General features: G+C 45.3%; 1 protein-coding gene across 1 annotated transcript in view; it reads left to right on the forward strand.

Annotated features, from left to right (window-relative positions):
• The window catches only part of EEPD1 (endonuclease/exonuclease/phosphatase family domain containing 1), a 155,385-nt gene that overhangs the window by 109,905 nt on the left and 24,523 nt on the right, over positions 1–20,957 (forward strand). Inside the window, exons 3-4 of the mRNA XM_040432202.1 lie at positions 10,477–10,587; positions 19,921–20,055. Of these exons, the coding sequence (XP_040288136.1) occupies positions 10,477–10,587; positions 19,921–20,055 (246 nt within the window). The remainder of the gene's footprint in view (positions 1–10,476; positions 10,588–19,920; positions 20,056–20,957) is intronic.

The following is a 20,957-nucleotide window of genomic DNA, read 5'->3' on the forward strand; positions in this document are numbered from 1 at the left end:
AGACTGACAATAATACGCACAAAACCAAAGAAAAAAAAGTGCTGCCAAAAATTACAAGGAAGAGGCACTCCGATACAACCTGTATATCACATAAAGGAGGGCCTCATTCACATTGTGGTACAATTGTTCATGTAGTTGGACTCCAACACTCATAAAGAATATGCACTAAGTGAAAGGGCTGCTAAAAAATTACAAGGAACCGTCACTCTAATACACCCTTTGTTACACATAAAGGTGGGCATCATACACAGCCTTGAAAAATTATGATTGATGGCCTGCTGCTGACCTTTAAAAACATTTGGAGAAAGGACCTGCTGATCGGACCATCTAAAACATTATGGGTGAGGGCCTGCTGCCACTTTGGTGACTCTAGATAACTAGGGCCAATCGCACGTCCCCGTGACGGCGACGATCCATTCGGATGTCTGGCCTATCAACTTTCGATGTTATTGTCAGCGCAAACCATTGTGACTATGGGTAACGGGGAATCGGGGTCCGATTCCAGAGAGGGAGCCTGAGAAACTGCTACAGCTACCACAGCCAAGCAAGGCATCATGCGCACAAATTACCTATTAGGTATAATTTGGTGAGGGCCTGCTGGTGAGCTGACCCTGTAAAAAATTATATGCGAGGGCCTGCTGGTGAGCGGACCCTGTAAAAAATTATATGCGAGGGCCTGCTGGTGAGCTGACCCTGTAAAAAATTATATGCAAGGGCCTGCTGGTGAGCTGACCCTGTAAAAGATTGTATGTGAAGGCCTGTTGGTGAGATGACCCTGTAAAAAATTATATGCGAGGGCCGGCTGGTGAGCTGACCCTTTAAAACATTACATGTGAAGGGCATATATGCGAGGGCATTACATGCGACAAATAAGCATGTTGATATGATGGAAGAGAAGGAGGAGGAGAAAAGGAAGATTCAACCATATACCCTTGTTTGTGGTGGAAGAGGTGCATGGGAATACAGTCTATTAACTACATTATAAACAACACATTTAAAGTGCCTTTATGTTCATCAGCTTTCCTCTGGTGGAGTTGAGATGTCATGGTCAATCCAGGCCGTGGTTATTTTTATAAGAGTCAACCTGTCAGCATCTTCAGTTGACAAGCGGATACGTTTATCTGTTATAATGCCACCAGCAGCACTAAATACCTGCTCAGACAAAACGCTGGCGGCAGGGCAGGCCAGCACCTCCAAGAAGTAGAGCGCCAGTTTGTGCCATGTGTGCAGCTTGCACACCCAGTAGTTGTAAGGCACAGAGGGATCATTGAGGACGCTGACACGGTCTGCTATGTACTTGTTTACCATCTTCAAAAAAAATTCCCTCCTTGTGACACTAGGCCGCAGATCAGGGTGAAGGTGCTGGCAGGGTGTCATGAAACTGTCCCAGGCTTTGGAGAGTGTTGTCCTGCCTCTGTTGGAACTGCCGTGTGTTCTAGAGTTGTTGCGATACCAAATTTTTTATTCGGTTTCGATACCATGAAAAAGTATTGCGATACTCAATACCAGTCGATACCACGCAAAAAAAATAAACCAAAAAAGCCACGTGCATTCCGCATTTTAAAAAATGGCAAATCGCACAGTTTTTTTTTTTCTTTCTGTTCCGGCGTTCACCGTATAGATTTTTTTTTATATTTTAATAGTTTGGACTTTTCTGACGTGGCGATATGTAATATGTTTATTATTTATACATTTTATATGTGAAATTGGGAAAAGGGGGTGATTCATACTTAATATTTTGGTGTTTTTTTTTTTTTGTTTTTTTTTTACACTTTTTATTTAATAACTATTTCCCCCCTTAGGGGCTAGAACCTGGGATTTTTTTCATCCCTTGTCCTATTCACCCTGATAGAGCTCTATCAGGGTGAATAAGACTTCACACTGTCCCTGCTGCCCTGTGCTCTGTGCACACATCATCAGGGATGTTACCATGGCAGCCAGGGCTTCAGTAGCGTCCTGGCTGCCATGGTAACCGGTCGGAGCCCCAGGATTACACTGCTGGGGCTCCGATCAGAAGCTGCCACTGCCACCAATGATTTTAATACTGGGGGGGGGGGGGTTGAGAGGGGCCGGCACACTGTGCCACCAGTGATTTTAATGGGGTGGGGGGTTGAGGGGGGGGGGCGCACTGCGCCACCAGTGAAAATTATCCCTTAATACAGGAGGCGGGTACTGGCAGATCAGCGGCAGTTAACCCCTCAGGTCCCTGTCAGGGGTAGGGTGTCGGCAATGCGATTCTGCTACCGGCACCCGCCTCCTGTATTATGTGTTAAAGTCTGGACCCAGGAAAAGTAGACTTTAAGTATTAGGCTACACAGAGCGGCGCCCAGTGATGTCCCAGCACTTACTATTATTCCTGGGCGCCGCTCCGTTCACCCGCTGTGCCCCATTACTGTCTCCTCTTCTGCTCCATATGCTTATTACTATCGGAGCAATGGGGAGGAGACATCAGCTTCTCTAGTGGGCGTTCCTTCTCTCTGGCTGTAGCGCTGTCCAATCGCAGCGCAGGGAGAAGGAACGCCCACTAGTGAAGCTGATGTCTCCTCCTCATCGCTCCGATAGTAATTAGCATGTGGAGCAGGAGAGGAGACAGTAATGGGGCACAGCGGGTGAACGGAGCGGCGCCCTGGAATAATGGTAAGTGCTGGGACATCGCTGGGCGCCACTCTGTGTAGAAAAAGTCGTATCATTGGTGGCGCAGTGCGCCCGCCCCTCCTCCGCCCTTCTCTTCTCATTTGTGGCGCAGTGCGCCCGCCCCTCCTCCGTCCCTCTCTTCTCATTGGTGGCAGCAGCACAGGGGGAGGGAGGACAGCTTCCTTCTCCCCTGTGCTGCTAAGAGAACATGAGCGCGCCGACAGCAGCGCGCTCATGTTCAGAAATACTAGACTGCGCAGAAGCGCAGCCCAGTATCGAAAAAATGGAATACCGGGACAAAAGTATCGATTGGATATCGAAATTTCGATACCCGCAACTACCCTAGTGTGTTCCCCTTGTCTCCCCTCTGCGGTTGGCCAAGGAACTATGGACGCCACCAGCGTTGTCAGATGAAAGTTTTTTGGAGCAATTTTTCAACAAGGATCTTCTGGTTTGCACCGTTTTGCTCGTCCTCTTCACCAGAGGAATGAGAGATGAGAAGGGTGAACAACCAGTAATCTGTGTTGTCTAAAATGCGTATAACGCGCGTGTCGTGGGAAAGGCAGCCTAACATGAAGTCAGCCATGTGTGCCAGAGTAAAATAATAAAGTTCCGAATAGTCAATCCTACTTTGAGCGCTGCAGGTTTCAGGCGTGGTGGATTCACACCGAATTCCAATCATCATAATATTAAAACCGCGCTGCTCACCAGAGAATCCACTCAGACCACTTCAGCTTGCGTCGACATTAATCAATACGCCAATCACTGGTTCCTTGCTACACATCCATTCACCTGTACTTTAACAGCCAAGGCCAGATAGGCAAAGATAGTAAAGCACCGCAATGAGATTTAATCACACACCAGTTTTTATTATACTCACAAACATGCAAGGAATATAGGCATTTAAAACAATTCAGACGGCTTCCCGTCTATCACCCGACCCAGGTTTCACCTTAGCTTTGTCGGTGGTGCATTCCCACCCAATATGGGCATGTTTTTTATACACAATTTAAGCTCCTCTGATTGGCTACACCCGGACATGTAATACTGAAATTAATATATATGGATATTTGATGGTGTAAGAAGGTCTGATGATTTTATTTATTTTAAAGTTAATAAGCTATTTTATATGATAAACTGAAGTTTTTATTTGACACTTAACGGCTTTTAATTGCTGTATGTGAACTAAGTGAGAGGCAACTGTCTCCTGCTCCTCCTTCTCTTAATAGTCCAATTCGTGCTGAGAAGATGAACTAAGGGTGGTCTGGCTATCACCCTGTGTACGGTCTTCCCCCATTTCCCCCTCTTCCACATGCAAAGCGTCAGTCTTAATTGTGAGCAGCGAGCGTTTGAGTAGACACAGAAGTGGGATGGTTACGCTGATAAAAGCGTTATCGCCGCTCCCCATCTGTGTTGATTCCTCAAAGTTTCTTAAAACCTCACAGAGGTCAGACATGCATGACCACTCCTCGCTTGTGAATAGTGGAAGCTGACTGAAAAGGCGATGACCATGTTGCAGCTTGTATTCCACTACTGCCCTCTGCTGCTCACAAAGCCTGGCCAACATGTGGAAAGTCGAGTTACAGCACGTTCTCACGTCGCTGTCGATGACTTGCGGAAATGTGCACACACGCGGCACACCTTCACCAGTAGCTCAGGCAAATTGGGGTCGGTTTTGAGAGACCGCTGAACCACTAAGTTTAAGACGTGGGCTAGGCATCTGGTCTCTTATCCCCTGCCACGGTGTGCTGTTTGTCCCCTAAGCATATCAGCTTCAGAACAGCCTGTTGCCGCTTCCCCACTGCAGTGCTACACTGCTACCAGCTACTGACTGATGACTGACTGGTGCTGCACGCGGATAATTCGGAGTTGGAAGTGGAGGAGGAGGAGGAGGAGAAGTGGGGGTTTGAGCCACTAACGTAGGTGCTGGCGGAAACCCTGATGGAATTAGGGCCCGCAATCTATGGCGTCTGTAGCACCTGTGCCATCCCAGGGTACGACTCGCTCCAGGCCTCCACAATGTTCACCCAGTGTGCCATCGGGAAAATGTAGCGTCCCTGGCCAAATGCACTTGTCCATGTGTCTGTGGTTAAGTGGACCTTCCCAGTAACTGCGTTGGTCAGGGCACGTGTGACGTTTCCGGCACGGCACTCCTTGAAAAATAGTGGCGGCTGGGGACAGAGTACCACGGGACGGCCGCCGACATCAGGCTGCGGAAGGCCTCAGTGTCCACAAGCCTAAATGGCAACATTTCCAGGGCCAGTAATTTGGAAAGCTGCGCATTTAGTGCTATGGCCTGTGGGTGGGTGGGTGGCTGGGTATTTGCGCTTGCATTCAAATGCCTGGGGTGAGGACATTTGTACGCTGCGCTGGGACACGGAAGTGGATGTGGTCGCTAATGGTGCTTGCGAAGGTCCAGGTGGAGGCATCCGGGCCTGCGACTTGGACAGGGGATTGGCCAGCACGTAACACAGGGGAAGAGGAGGCAGTGCTGTGACCCGCAGACGCAGATTGTGGACCCAGGCTTTCGGCCCACCTATTACGGTGCTTTGATGCCATGTGGCGGATCATGCTGGTGGTGGTGAGGTTGCTAGTGTTCATGCCCCTGCTCATTTTTGTATGGCACAGGTTGCAAATTACAATTCTTTTGTCATCCGCACTTTCCTTAATAAAGCGCCAGACTGCAGAACACCTACCCCTTGGCAAGATAGATTTCCACAAGGGTGTGCTCCAGGGATTAGTTGCGGGCCTGTTTGGTGTGGCCCGCCTTCTCCCTTTTGCCACCCCACTGCCTCCTCCAGCCTGTTGCGGTGCAGCAGATCCCTCCCCCTCTGTACTGCTGTCCTCGCTCGACTTTTCACCTTCCCAGATTGGTTCAGTGACTTCATCGTCCACCACCTCCTCTTCCACTTCCTCACTCTGCTCATCCTCCTGACTTGTTGACCTAACCACTATCTCAGTGATTGACAACTGTGTCTCATCCTCTTCATCAACCTCTTGAGACAGTAAGGCCTTTTTCAAACGGGCTAGATTTCCGCGCGCGTGCAATGCGTGACGTGAACGCATTGCACCCGCACTGAATCCGGGCCCATTCATTTCTATGGGGCTGTGCACATGAGCGGTGATTTTCACGCATCACTTGTGCGCTGCGTGAAAATCGCAGCATGTTCTATATTCTGTGTTTTTCACGCAATGCAGGCCCCATAGAAGTGAATGGGGCTGCTTGAAAATCGCAAGCAAGTGCGGATGCGGTGCGATTTTCACGCACGGTTGCTAGGAGACTATCGGGATGGGGACCCGATCATTATCATTTCCTTTTATAACATGGTTATAAGGGAAAATAATAGCATTCTGAATACAGAATACATAGTACAATTGGGCTGGAGGGGTTAAAAAAAAAAATAATAATAATAATTTAACTCGCCTTAATCCACTTGTTCGCGCAGCCGGCATCTTTTCTGTCTTCATCTGTAAGGAATAGGACCTTTGATGACGTCACTACGCTCATCACATGATCCATCACCATGGTGATGGATCATGTGATGGACCATGTGATGAACGCAGTGACGTCATCAAAGGTCCTATCCCTCACAGATAAAGACAGAAGAGATGCCGGCTGCGCAAACAAGTGGATTAAGGTGAGTTAAATATTATTATTTTTTAACCCCTCCAGCCCTATTGTACTATGCATTCTGTATTCAGAATGCTATTATTTTCCCATATAACCATGTTATAAGGGGAAATAATACAATCTACACAACCTTGAACCCAAACCTGAACTTCTGTGAAGAAGTTCGGGTCTGGGTACCACATTCAGTTTTTTATCACGCGCGTGCAAAACGCATTGCACCCGTATGATAAAAACTGAACAACGGAACGCAATCGCAGTCAAAACTGACTGCAATTGCGTACCTACTCGCGCGGGTTTGCCGCAACGCATCCGGACCTTATCCGGACTCGTGTGAAAGAGGCCTAATTTTCATTGAGTTATTGGCAACTGTGTCTCATCATCATTATCATCCACCTAATTAAAGAGTAATTGCCGTTCCCAACCGTCATCTTCTTGTGATTGTGGATGCTTAAGATTTTGGGAATCAGGGCACAAGATCTGTCCCTCTTCAAACGTGCTTGGCGAGAGGGCCAAATCAAGGAATGGCGCTGAAAAATATCTGGGTGTGGGGTCACTTGTTTGGCCAGACTCTCCATGGTGGGAGAAAGGAGGATCAGGGTGAGTATTGCAGGGATCTCAAGTCTCCCGGCCGTTCGGGGAGTCTCCCGCTATTAGATAGCGGCTCCCTGACACCCGCATGTGAAACAATATATCCCAAACAATATATCCCGGAAAGGTTTACTGATAGCAGAGCAGAGAGATAAGAGAAGTGACAGGACACAGTTTAGATTACAGGTTGAATTAACCCTTTAGGGTCAAATTGACTTCTCAAGGAGATATATTTGTTAAAGGCATCCCTTCTTCTGTCTCAATCAGTAGCTATATAACTATTGAGAGAGATGAATTTTTTTTAAATACATTTACACATTTAACCCTCCATTTTAATTATATTATTTACCCACGTGTTAAATTCACCCCCCCTGGATGCTTGTTTTTTTCCTACAGTGGAGTAGATAATTACACACAGGGTTTTAAAGAATAAACTTCCTGACTCAGACCAAGAGCTGACTCAGCGAGTAAATCGAAGCATCTGCGCATGCGCAACCTAAGCTTCGGTTCACTTGCTTCTTGTCAGCTCAGCGAATGAACCGAAGATTCGATTCATGAACCGATTCATGTGAAAGATCCGAACTTCGCATCTCTAGTTTACTCGCAGTTAACCTTTCCGGCAACCTGTAGCAGTGTCCCCTTCCCGGCACGTGCGCACAGTGCAAGAAGAAGCCGATGCCAGCAGTCCGCAACGGCGCATCAGGCTGAGCCTGTGCGCACGCGCGGGATCTCAAAGCGGGAGGAGGGGGAGGGAGAGGCGGCACTGAGGAGTAGAAGGCAGCGCTGGGCACGAACGGTGATGCGTGCGGCCGGGCACCATGCATCCACAGACCTCCCCTGCTTGGGCACCTTAATTCAATGATTGACAGGTTAGTAAAACCTGTTTTTCCACAGAATAAAGCCACAAATAGCTTTTATAAGGCCACCTTAGAAACCAGAATGCTACCCTGGACATGAGCATATGTTTAGCTCACAGGGCTTATAGGTGGTGACAGAATCCCTTTAATCACATAAATATGATAATTTGGGGCAGGGTAATGAGCCCAGTCCTCCACACCATAGAGCAAAGTGAGCAGATGCTGCATATGTCTGGAAAATGTAATAAAAAGTTTGTGAAAGAAAAAAAAAAAGAAAACCTCCCTGAAATGAGTTTTTGCAGGTTGGGATGTCTGGGATTGGGTTGGGCAGACTCCTGGCTACTGAGACTGGACTTGGTGGAAGACAGGGTGGTGCTTAAGTGACTGGAAGCATTATCTACTGCAATCCAACCAACCACCTGGTCTCATTGGTCTGACTTCAAGAGTGGTATCCTGCGCCACCCTGCAAACTGGAACATGAAGCTAGATATCGTGGATGATTTGTTTTTCTTGTGCTCTGGCAGCAGGCACAATTTCACCTCGCCCAGGGCCATGGCCTCTGCGTGAACCATCAGCATCATGGCCACTGCCCCGTCCCTTACTGCTCGCCTTCATATTAAATGTTATATTGAATTGAAAGTCACACGTACAATAGCGTAGGATTTGGAAGTGTATGCGCAAACAAATTTAAAAAAGGTATTTTGGATGCGGAAACTTCACACAGGAGATATCCCGCAGATAATGTCAATGCTGCCACCAGCGACTAATGAAAAATTAAAGGGAATGTCACAGTTGTTTGGGATGAGGAAACGTTATACAGGAGAGGTACCACCGGTAATGTCCGCAGCATCTACGCAAAAAAGTATACTGTATGTCACAGATACATTTTAGAAGCCCACACGTAACACTGCAGATGTGGCGCTGGTAATGTCACTGTCCGCAGCAGACACAGTCTACGGAAAAAGTACACTGTATGTCACAGATAAATTTTTGAAGCGCACACGTTACACTGCAGATGTGGATCTGGTAAGGTCACTGTCAGAAGCGGACATCATCTACGGAAAAAGTACACTGTATGTCACAGACATTTTTTTGAAGCGCACACATTACACTGCAGATGTGGCACGGTTATGTCACTGTCAGAAGTGGACACCGTCTATTGAAAAAGTACACTGTATGTCACAGATATTTTTTTGATGCGCACACTTTACACTAAAGATGTGGCGCAGCTAATGTCACTGTCCGCAGCGGGCACCGTCTACGGAAAAAGTACACTGGTTGTCAGATATTTGTTGGATGCGCACATTTTACACTGGAGATGTAGCGCAGCTAATGTCCTTGTCCGCAGCGGAAAAAGTACACTGTATGTCAGATATTTTTTGGATGCGCACACTTTATACTGGAGATGTGGCGCAGCTAATGTCACTGTCCGCAGCGGACACCGTCTACGGAAAAAGTACACTGGTTGTCAGATATTTGTTGGATGCGCACATTTTACACTGGAGATGTAGCGCAGCTAATGTCCTTGTCCGCAGCGGAAAAAGTACACTGTATGTCAGATATTTTTTGGATGCGCACACTTTATACTGGAGATGTGGCGCAGCTAATGTCACTGTCCGCAGCGGACACCGTCTACGGAAAAAGTACACTGGATGTCACTGATATTTTAGGGATGTGCACACTTTACACAGGAGATGTGGCGCAGATAATTTAACTGTCCTCAGCGGCCTATTAGACGCTATTTAGCGCAGGATGCGCTAAAAATAAATATTGCTGCTGTCACAATAGTCCTTAAAAGGACTTTTGGGTCTCTGAAAAGTTTTTCAAATAAAAATCTTCCAATAACACTCCCTACACTGTCTGTCCCTTCCTATGCTCAGCTCTCCCTGACTAAGACTGAGCCGAACACGTGTCATCGGGTGCTTTATAGCACCCGATTACTCGTTCCGGCCAGCCAATCACTGTAATGCCAGTAGCCAACATGGCTATGGCATTACAGTGCGTGCCAGTTCAGTACTGTGCGTGCTACGCAGCCAATAAACGTGCAGGGAGGAGACTCGAGCATTGCGCTCGAGCACATGCGGTACTCGGCCGAGTACCGCCATGTACCGAGCATCGAGATTCTCGAGCCGAACTGGTGTTCGGCCGAGCATGCTTGATCAACACTAATCATCACATATGTGAACCTTACCTTATAAGCCACATAAACTGATTTGTCACAGTTTGTTATAAAGGCGCCCATACAAATTCAATAGCTGTCGGCTGAACTATCATTTGACTGAAAGCTATCTCTCCTGATGCCTTCTTGGCTTCCCCATACACCTACACATTCTATGGGGAGAGCAGAGAAAGCCGCTACCAGACACATCTACTGGCAGAACAAAAGGAGTTTCGGGAGCTCCCCACACACAATCTTGGCGGGTTTGGCCAACAAAAGACGAATGTGTATGGCCGACCTTGGGCACTTCTTTGTCACTAGGTTTGAATGGGGGGGGGGGGGGGCGGGTTCTTTAGAAAAAAAAAAAAATGTCCCAAGACATCAATGGGGGCCGCACAATAAGGTAGGATAATAATTCGATATCCAGGTGAAAGGTCCTCTTTAATGTTGACGCTTGAGCCCAAAGAGAGGTAAGTATTAAGCAGCATGTCAATTTATTACCCTCATGGTAAATGTGGGGTGGGATGTTCAATGGAAATGTTTCTGTAACTTACCTTAGGCTGATGTATTACGATTCATAGCAGCTTCCTTGTTTCTATGTTTTGCAGTTCTGCTCAGAATTAAACCAACCTTCCCTACCTAATATTCGCAAGTGGAAAGGGGTCAGAGGATCGTGGAAGTGTGTGGTTTCTGAAAAGCCATCATCCAGCCCCAGTGAGGTATGCAACAGTCTAATTTCTGGTTCCACTGCTGTTTCTTGATTCAAGAAAGTTTCCTCTGCTACATGGGAGTAGGCTTTAATTTGTGTTGGCAGCCATTACTCCAGTGTTGTTGTTCTCATAATTTTTTGGCATCGGATAGTTATCCGGCTGTTCTCTTCAGAGTCCTGTAAAGCTGAGCCAGCTTAAGTCTCCAGTAGTGCAGCTATTTGTGCACGCCCATGTTTGGAATTATGTTTTGTAACTGGGATTAAAGGAGTCCTCTACCTATGTTTTTAAGCCATGGGTGTAGGACTGATCAAAAGCCATTAAAGTTTTTTTTAGGCACTTACATATTGATGACCTATGCTCAATATCTGATTGGTAGGGATCTAGACACCCCCATCGATCAGCTGTTTGAAAAGGCTGAAGTGCTCTCAGCTTACTGGGCACAGCAATGTCTATAGCAGCTGTGCTTGGTTTTGCAGCCAAGGCCGATTTAATTGAACGGGCCTGAGCTGTTCCTAGGCCATGTGACCATTTATTGTGATGTCACTGGCCTAGGAGTTGGCCGCGGTGCTCACCGGAGTGCTATAGCCTCTTCAGACAGCTGATCAGCGGAGTTCCTAGGAGTCGGAGTCCCACCAATCAGATACTGAGGCCCTATCCTGACGATAGGTCATCAATATTGTACTCCTGGAAAACCCTTTTAAAATTCTATGGGGCACATTTACTAAAACCGTCTTTTTACACCAGTGTTTGGTTCCCCCCCCCCTTCCCCCATTTTCAGGTGTAAATGATAGTAAATTTGTCGGGGCTAGATTCCCACCTTCGAAACTGTCCTGTCCCGCCCATCCGGCGGACACCATGTAAAACCGGCCATACGACTATTGTCGGACGGCCAGTCAAAAAAGGGGACTTGCGACTAAAACAGTTGCAAGTCCATTAGTAAATGTGTGTCTATGTGTTATACCCCTTTCAGATGATCTCTATGCCTGCTCAAGGTAATAATGACCATTCATGAAATGATTAAGCCCTGTATGTAGCTGTTAGTATGAGGCCTCATGCACACGGCCGTTGTTTGGGTCCGCATCCGAGCCGCAGTTTTTGCGGCTCGGATGCGGACCCATTCACTTCAATGGGGCCGCAAAAGATGCGGACAGCACTCCGTGTGCTGTCCGCATCCGTTGCTCCGTTCCGTGGCCCCGCAAAAAACATGTCCGTTTTGCGGACAAGAATAGGAATTTCTACAATGGGCCGCCCGTTCCGCAAATTTCAGAAGGCAAAATGGGCGGCTTCCTTCTTTTGCGGATCCGCGGTTTGCAGACCGCAAAAAACGGAACGGTCGTGTGCATGAGGCCTGAATGGTGTCTTTATGGATGAGGACAACAGATGATAGCATCTTAAATAGATATGTTTTCATAACTGATGTTTTTTTTACAGTATGTAGGTGCAGATTTGGCCACCGTTTCTCATTCAGTAGGGACTAAATTGCACTGAATTTCTTAAACTCTGCAGACTGCCTTCTTCACATAGTATATATTTGGTTCAGTTTTTTAATGTTTCTTTTTCAAAAATCACAATTGGGTCTTGAATGTAATGTCATAATAGTTCAGATTTACATGGCATTCGGGCTCTGTAAACAGCTGGGGTCGCACTATGTGGATACTGTAGGGCCTGGTTCACAACCCACAGACTCTCTACAGAATTGGTTCACAGCAAAAATCTATATACAGCAGATAAAAAATGTTACTGAAATTGGTGTTCAGTTTACTCATTGGAGGGTCTTGGATTCCTGCTTGCACTGCCTAATGTTAGTAAACTTGCAGGGGCTGATATTCCGACCCCTGCCACACCCTCACCACTTCCAAGGAGGGCAGATGACGTAAAAATGCCAGTGCGACAAAATATTGTCACAAAAAGGGGTCTTGCGACTTTTTTTTTACACCAAAAAGTGGAATAGGGATGTTAGTAAATGACCTCCATTGTATTGAAATGGGTGAAATCCGTTGCAGATGTGCATCAAAGCTGAACCCGGACATAACCCCTTCTTCACTCATTCAGCATGAATGCTTCGATGCTCCCCCTTGCCCTGCGTGATAGCAGCAATCCCGGTGACATCACTGTTTTTTACAGGCTTCGGCATACCCATAGTGAGACCTGGTGCATCATTGGATCTAAACAAAAAGTCCTTGCCCTACATCATTCAGCTCAGGGCAAGGGGGAGCTTCGGAGCAAGAAATGCCCTCATGCTCCACTAACATGCAGAATGAGGGAAGATGTTTTAAGGTGTGTCTAGTGGGTTCTCTCTAATTTGGTACATCTACATTGAAAAAGTAGCAAATGTGCCATAGGAAAGTTGCAAAATAATTAGAAAGTTGCATCTTATGGCGTAATTGCGACTTTCATACGCTCATGTGCATATACCCATTGACATGAATGGGTGAGGATCCAGTCTGGATGCTGTCCTTTCGTAAAATGGAATGCATCCGGATGGACAAAGCTTTGTACCAAAAGCCATCCTATATCATCCAGTCTTCCAGGATTATTCTTGTTGATTTATTTCTGTCTTCTTAAGCTCAGTTTTTAGTGATAGCCTATAAAAATGACCAATTTCATCGAATAACTAGTATTGACAAAAAACTAGTAAACAGCGCGTTGTAAGAGAAATTATATGGATGCATCAAGAAGATTTCAGTACTTGGCTGTAGAGACTGACGATGAGCTGAAGTTGTGTCCATGAGAAGGTGGACATCGTGGAGGCTCCACTGCCCAGGAGAATGCAAACATCAATTATTGTTTCCGATTTAGAAATCTACAGTTCCTGGCAAATTATCACATTCCTGTTCTGTCACCGGACCAGAAGTGAAGCAGACATTGACATTTTGTAACTCTGCATTCAAGACATTGCATTACATTTGGCTACTTTGTTATTTTGCCCTTATAGCCAGCCATTTCAGCCTTCAGTACAGCAACTCATCCATTTTATTTCACGCATAACACAATGTAGCAACAGAAATGCAGCATTGTACCAATATCTACAATGTGTCAAATTGATCAGAGTAAGCTACAGTATGGTAGTCCTCCATAAATGATCTGCCTAAGGCTACTTTCACACTTGCGGCAGAGCGATCCGGCAAGCAGTTCCGTCGCAAAACATATGCCAACTGATGGCATTTGGAAGACTGATCAGGATCCTGATCAGTCTTAAAAATGCCTGATCAGTCCGAAAAATGTATTCAAATGCCGGATCCGTCTTTCCGGTGTCATCCGGTAAAACGGATCTGGAATTTATTTTTTACACCTTTTTTTCGGTCTGCGCAGACCGGAAGGACTGATCCGGCATTCCGGTATTTAATAATACACTGCTCAAAAAAATAAAGGGAACACAAAAATAACACATCCTAGATCTGACTTAATTAAATATTCTTCTGAAATACTTTGTTCTTTACATAGTTGAATGTGCTGACAACAAAATCACACAAAAATAAAAAAATGGAAATCAAATTTTTCAACCCATTGAGGTCTGGATTTGGAGTCACACTCAAAATTAAAGTGGAAAAACACACTACAGGCTGATCCAACTTTGATGTAATGTCCTTAAAACAAGTCAAAATGAGGCTCAGTAGTGTGTGTGGCCTCCACGTGCCTGTATGACCTCCCTACAACGCCTGTGCATGCTCCTGATGAGGTAGCGGACGGTCTCCTGAGGGATCTCCTCCCAGACCTGGACTAAAGCATCTGCCAACTCCTGGACAGTCTGTGGTGCAACGTGACGTTGGTGGATAGAGCGAGACATGATGTCCCAGATGTGCTCAATTGGATTCAGGTCTGGGGAACAGGCGGACCAGTCCATAGCATCAATGCCTTCGTCTTGCAGGAACTGCTGACACACTCCAGCCACATGAGGTCTAGCATTGTCTTGCATTAGGAGGAACCCAGGGCCAACCGCACCAGCATATGGTCTCACAAGGGGTCTGAGGATCTCATCTCGGTACCTAATGGCAGTCAGGCTACCTCTGGCGAGCACATGGAGGGCTGTGCGGCCCTCCAAAGAAATGCCACCCCACACCATTACTGACCCAATGCCAAACCGGTCATGCTAGAGGATGTTGCAGGCAGCAGAACGTTCTCCAGACTCTGTCACGTCTGTCACATGTGCTCAGTGTGAACCTGCTTTCATCAGACACATGCACATTTGTGGCCTGCTGGAGGTCATTTTGCAGGGCGCTGGCAGTGCTCCTCCTGTTCCTCCTTGCACAAAGGCGGAGGTAGCGGTCCTGCTGCTGGGTTGTTGCCCTCCTACGGCCTCCTCCACGTCTCCTGATGTACTGGCCTGTCTCCTGGTAGCGCCTCCATGCTCTGGACACTACACTGACAGACACAGCAAACCTTCTTGCCACAGCTCGCATTGATGTGCCATCCTGGATAAGCTGCACTACCTGAGCCACTTGTGTGGGTTGTAGACTCCGTCTTATGCTACCACTAGAGTGAAAGCACCGCCAGCATTCAAAAGTGACCAAAACATCAGCCAGGAAGCATAGGAACTGAGAAGTGGTCTGTGGTTACCACCTGCAGAACCACTCCTTTATTGGGGGTGTCTTTCTAATTGCCTATAATTTCCACCTGTTGTCTATCCCATTTGCACAACAGCATGTGAAATTGATTGTCACTCAGTGTTGCTTCCTAAGTGGACAGTTTGATTTCACAGAAGTGTGATTGACTTGGAGTTACATTGTGTTGTTTAAGTGTTCCCTTTATTTTTTTGAGCAGTGTACATTCCTATGGAAAAAATGCTGGATCCGGCATTCAGACAAGTCTTCAGTTTTTTGGGCCGGAGATAAAACCGTAGCATGCTGCGGTTTTATCTTTTGCCTGATCAGTCAAAAAAACTGAACTTAGGACATCCTGATGCATCCTGAATGGAATGTTCTCCAGTCAGAATGCATGGGGATAAAACTGATCAGTTCTTTTCCAGTATAGAGCCCCTAGGATGGAACTCAATGCCGGAAAAGAAAAACGCAAGTATGTAAGTACCCTAGACAAACAGCCAGTCTCACGTTCAAATAAACATAGATCAGGAAGTCCGGCACATATGTAGGGTGCTCAGGAGCATCCTATACCTCTATATTCTCATTGTGATATCCCTCAATCCTAGACCTAGAGTACTGGACCATTTTTTTTTAAATCATTGTACAGTCTACATATTGATTAGAAGGAGTTTTTCGGAATATATCATTGATATCTTATGGATTCTTAAGCCACACGTTTGGAAATGGTGGTGGTCCATGGCAACTGGTTTTGACCAGTTTAAGCATCTACTAGAGTACTGGTTGTTAATTTGAACATGAGACATGGTTGGTGTCATGGTCAGGTTTTAGGACAGGAGTGTGGGCCAAACCCAATCATCACTATGTCATGATTGGGTTTGGCTAAGACTAAACCAGGGGGTGGGGAGGATTTGAAGGGATTTTTTAGTCTTCTTCTTAAACACCCCTTATGGAGGTATGGACTTTATACAGGGAAACCCTAAATTGCATCCCAAATGAAGGTGTTTCCAAAGAGTGGACATACAAAACGGAGGTTAAATGCAAACATACTGATAGACACAAGTTAGAGAAAGCAGCATCCCCCAGACAGTTGAGGTCAAATCCAAAAAAAAACAAAAAAAAAACTTACAAATGAACAGGAGCCACAAGACCTTGTTACTCAGATGAGGTGTGGCAGTTCTGAGCACCGACCAGCTCAGACCTCTCACTTAAGATAAGTAAAGTTGCAGGTGGTAACAGCAGTAACACAAGGAAAGAAACCTATGCCACACAGATATGCACACTGGTTGGCATTCCATTGTATTCAGTTTTAATGGTCAATTGTATCACATGCCAAGACTTCTCCAAATAGACAGTCCATTCTTTACATTTACGTCTGATAGCTTCATATATCATAGACATCTTTGGCTGCATTATTTCTCATTCCGTTGTCTACTCGGCACAATAAGTAGGCCCTATTTTTTCCTTCCATCAGCACCTTGGGCCAGTGGAAGAATAATGAAATAAAAAGCTTTTACTTGCACTGTATTATATGCACGTATAGCCGGCATGGAAAGACAATGGCTAGCAATGCCATTTTAAGCAGTCATCATTTATGAGAAGATATGCAATCTATGCATTGTTGATGAACGCACTAACTTGGCAGGAAGTTTGCTTGTCATTAATACCACTTTAATGGAATATTATTGATTAAGGAACTATATTGTTTCAGCATTTGGCAGAGGCATAATTTCTTTTAATAGTTTACAAAGTGCTTGAGATCAACTGCATCGGAACAAATGTATACATAGTTCCTGTCTTCTTGACTCAATGTTATTTTAAGAATATTCGCCTTCTTGCGTATGTGAAGTTTCGCACGCACGCCTTGCCCCCTTGCAATGTCATATCATACTTGCTGCAACATCAGGCAAAGAATTACTAAAGCACCAAAAGCCCCATCTCTACACTTCCAAAATATAGTAACAAAATACAAGGTAAACTTTAGAAATTATCACTTTTATAAAGTTTTAAACTCTTCACTTCAATGGGTTTCAATGGAGAGATTGCAATATATTCTAGGCCAGGGGTGCACAACCTTTTCTGGTTGGGGGCCAAAATGTCAGACTGAACTAATCCCAAGGGATGAAAATAAAACTTAAAGGAGTATTACCAAGTGAAATGCTGTATTTATGGCATATCAAATATACAGTATATACCATAAATGTCTGGTTACACTTCCAGGACTCCCGTCTAATGGGAGAGTACATGAGAAATACATGTGAGCAGCCGTCAGACATAGACATACATGTCTGTTACCAGATGGTTGGGGGCTGCACAGAATGGTATCAAGGGCCGCATGTGGCCCCCGGCCATAGGTTGTGCACTCCTGTTCTAGGCCAACTCAGGAATTACATCTTCTGATAACTGTCATAACCAAAATGTTCACCTTTCAGCTTGGATTGAACTGAGAATGCAGAGTTACTACATGTGGAGCTGGATTGGTTGCTTGCTCTAGCACTTCAGATTTAATCACATGCCATCGTAAAGTCTTCTGACCCTTTCACTTTTTACACATTCTATGTTATGGCCTTGTGCTTAAATTAAAAAAATCTAGTTTTCCCCCATCATTCTGCACTCAGTACCCCATATTGTCAAAGTAAAAGCATAATGTTAGACATCTTTGCTAATTTATTGAAAAGGAATAACTAAAATATTCACATAAGTATTCAGACTCTTCACTCATTACTTAGCTGAAGCATCTTTAGCAGTGATCACAGCCTCCAGTCTTCTTGGGTATGATGCCACAAAGTTTGCACACCTGAATTTGGGGATTTTCTGCCATTCTTCTCTGCACATTCCTCAAGCTCTGCCAGGTTGAATGGAGATCATCTGTGGACAGCCATTTTCAAGCCTCTCCAGAGATGTTCTAACGGGTTCAGCTCAGGGCTCTGGCTGGGCCACTCAAAGACATTCACAGAGTTGGACCTAAGCCACTCCTGTGTTGTCTGGGCTGTGTGCTTAGGGTCATTGTCTTGTTAGAAGGTTAACCTTCGGCCCATTCTGAGGTCCAAAGCACTCTGGGTCAGGTTTAGGCTACTTTCACTCTAGCGTTAGGTTCGTTGGGTAGGCTGTTCCGGCAGGGAAACAGCCTGCCGTATCTGTACTAACGCTTGCACACGTGTGCTGCCGAAAGTCCGGCCTGGCCCCGTCCCATTCACAATAATGGGGACGGGCGTGAAATGCAGCCGCAGCGCGGCTGACATGCCATGAGGCACGCGGACCCATTCACTTCAACGGGCCGCAAAAGACGTGGACAGCACTTCTCGTGCTGTCTGCATCCGTTGCTTTGTTCTGTGTCTCCACAAAAAAAAAAAAAAAAAAGAACATGTCCTATTCTTGTTGGACTAGAGTTTTGCGGACAAGAATAGGCATTTCTATCAGTGGCTGCCTGTTCCGGCATCCATGTTTTGCGGATCGACAATTTGCAGACAGCAAAACATGGCATGGTCATGTGCATGGGTCCTTAGGGATAATGGCACAGAGAGTCGAAGAATTAAGCAGTGGGAATATGTCACAAACTAATGCATATTACACCTCAGCATAGACTGTATGAAAAGTACTATTTACTTTTTGAAAGTTTGAATATTAATTTCCATTGACTGAAGCGGATGAGTTCATGCCAATGACTTATTCCAAAGGACATGCAGTTCTTGGATGTGATCAGGTGATATTGATTTAATCTGGCACATAATAAATTTGTCCTTGCCAAAGATTTCATGAAATATAAGAGGAGACGGCACATGACCGTCTGTGTACAGCTTGGTTAAACTTACAAGTACGTACCAGAACTGATTTAAAAATACTTGATTGGCATCTGAATTTACATTGTAAAGATGCCCAGATCAGTAGTCCAGAAGATTATGGAAATTTAAAGGGTTTGTCCTACAGTGAAATGGGATTAAGTTCCCGCTCTAGGTGGCTGGGCTTATGGGAACAGTCAACCGGGCTGGCACTCCGCTGTTTCAGTAGTTCCCTTTGCAGTGAATGAAAGGTGCGAAAACCGCGTAGCAAAGCAAGCTACGTCGCTTCCATGACTCTGTGTTTTCAAAGATTTTGATATTGATAACCTACTGATGACCAGTATTTGAGCATTGCAGCCACTTTGCAGCGTACCAAGCACAGCGCTGTCCGTTGAATAGTGGCAGTGCTTGGTATTGCAGCTCAGCCCAATTCCCTTGAATCCGCCCAGAAATGTTAATTCATGGGAAATGCAAGTATTTACTAAAAAGATGTGTATATACCGTATAATATTAAAACCACACAGGTCATAACATTGATTATCTCGCTACAATGACAATTCCTACAGGGTGGGATGCATTAAGCAGTAAGTGACCAGTTAGTCCTTAGAAGTTGATGTTTTGGAGACAGGAAAAAATGGGCAAGCATAATGATCCAATAAACTTTGACAAGGGCTAAATTGTGATCCTGGATGGATTGGTCAACGCATAACAGCAGGTCTTGAGGGGTATTTGAGGTTTGTAATGTAATGGTTAGTACCCAACAAAAGTGATTACAGATTATAGTCAGGGGTGCTCAAGGCTCATTGAGTGTCTGGAGTGAAGGATACCTGTTCTTGAGTTATTTTCGTAGGCAGTCAACTAACCTTTCAGTATATTTTGGATTATTTCTATGTTCATGTGTCATCCTATGCAATGTGTTTTTTTTTGTTTGTTTTTTTATTATTCACATTTGCCCGTGAGCTCATATAGTAAATGTCAAAAACAACAGCTCGGGTAATTATCTGTATTTTTGTTCTCTTTCACAGAAAGGAATGTATTCTGGATTTCTGTGGGATATAACAGCTGGCATTGAATTAAAGAATGTCTGCTTACATGAAGCCCTTCAGACCAATGGCAATGGCAAGCACACTTATTCACAACCCTACATTGCACATTTTAAGGTAACAGACCATTATCACTGATGTGTTTTACATTGTATAGGAAACTGGGGGTGTACACAGTTCTAAGATGCCTTTAGCCAAAGGCCGGCCAGTATGGGGAGCACAGCTTATTGCCTCATCCTCTCTGCTCCATCAGGGTCTGTATATGCAGTGCATTGGCCTGTAGGGGAGGTGTTGGTTTGGAAAGGATGGGATGGTGGCTGTGGCAATGAGGGTGGTCGTAGTCCTCACCATTGCTAACCCTGCTTCAGGGCTCCCCCAGGCTAGGCCTGCAGTGATGGGAGAGGCACAACTGTTCTTGCCCTCAGGGCCAGGGTTGCCTACCGTCCAGAAATTTCTGGAAAGTCCGTAAAAATAGGTGACTTTTTTCATGTGTCTGTGAAAACAAATAGATGCGTCTATGATTTATTTTTATTTTTTTGAGGCTGGTGGTACTTGACTAGATTATTTTGCTGTAACTATCATTATTTTACAGCTCAGAATAAATGTTGGTAATGAGGTCTTATCAGTATATTAAGCTATTGACATGTATCACTTACAATCTTTTTATCATTTATTGTTGTTTTCCAATTTGTCGGTAAAAATATTTTGGGATGTCCGTGATATTGGGATAAGTTGTCCAGAAAAAAGAAAAATTCTGGTTGGCAACCCCGCTCATGGCACACCTTGGAGTTTGGGGTTTCCTGTCTGGTGGTGGCTGAGGTGCCATTGGTGTTAGATGAGCAGTGAGTTCAAAGCAGGAGAACAGGTATTCAGATCAGATATGAAGAAAACTGACCAGGCTAACTTGGGTAAAGAAAATATAGTCTCTCTTTTACTGAATGGATAATGGATGGCACAGTATTAATGCAGGTGATAGGCAAAGTTTTCTGATCTCTCACAAAGTAGGCTTTTTCAAAGGC

Source organism: Bufo bufo, chromosome 5, assembly GCF_905171765.1.
Source record: "Bufo bufo chromosome 5, aBufBuf1.1, whole genome shotgun sequence".
NCBI classification, from domain to species: domain Eukaryota; kingdom Metazoa; phylum Chordata; class Amphibia; order Anura; family Bufonidae; genus Bufo; species Bufo bufo.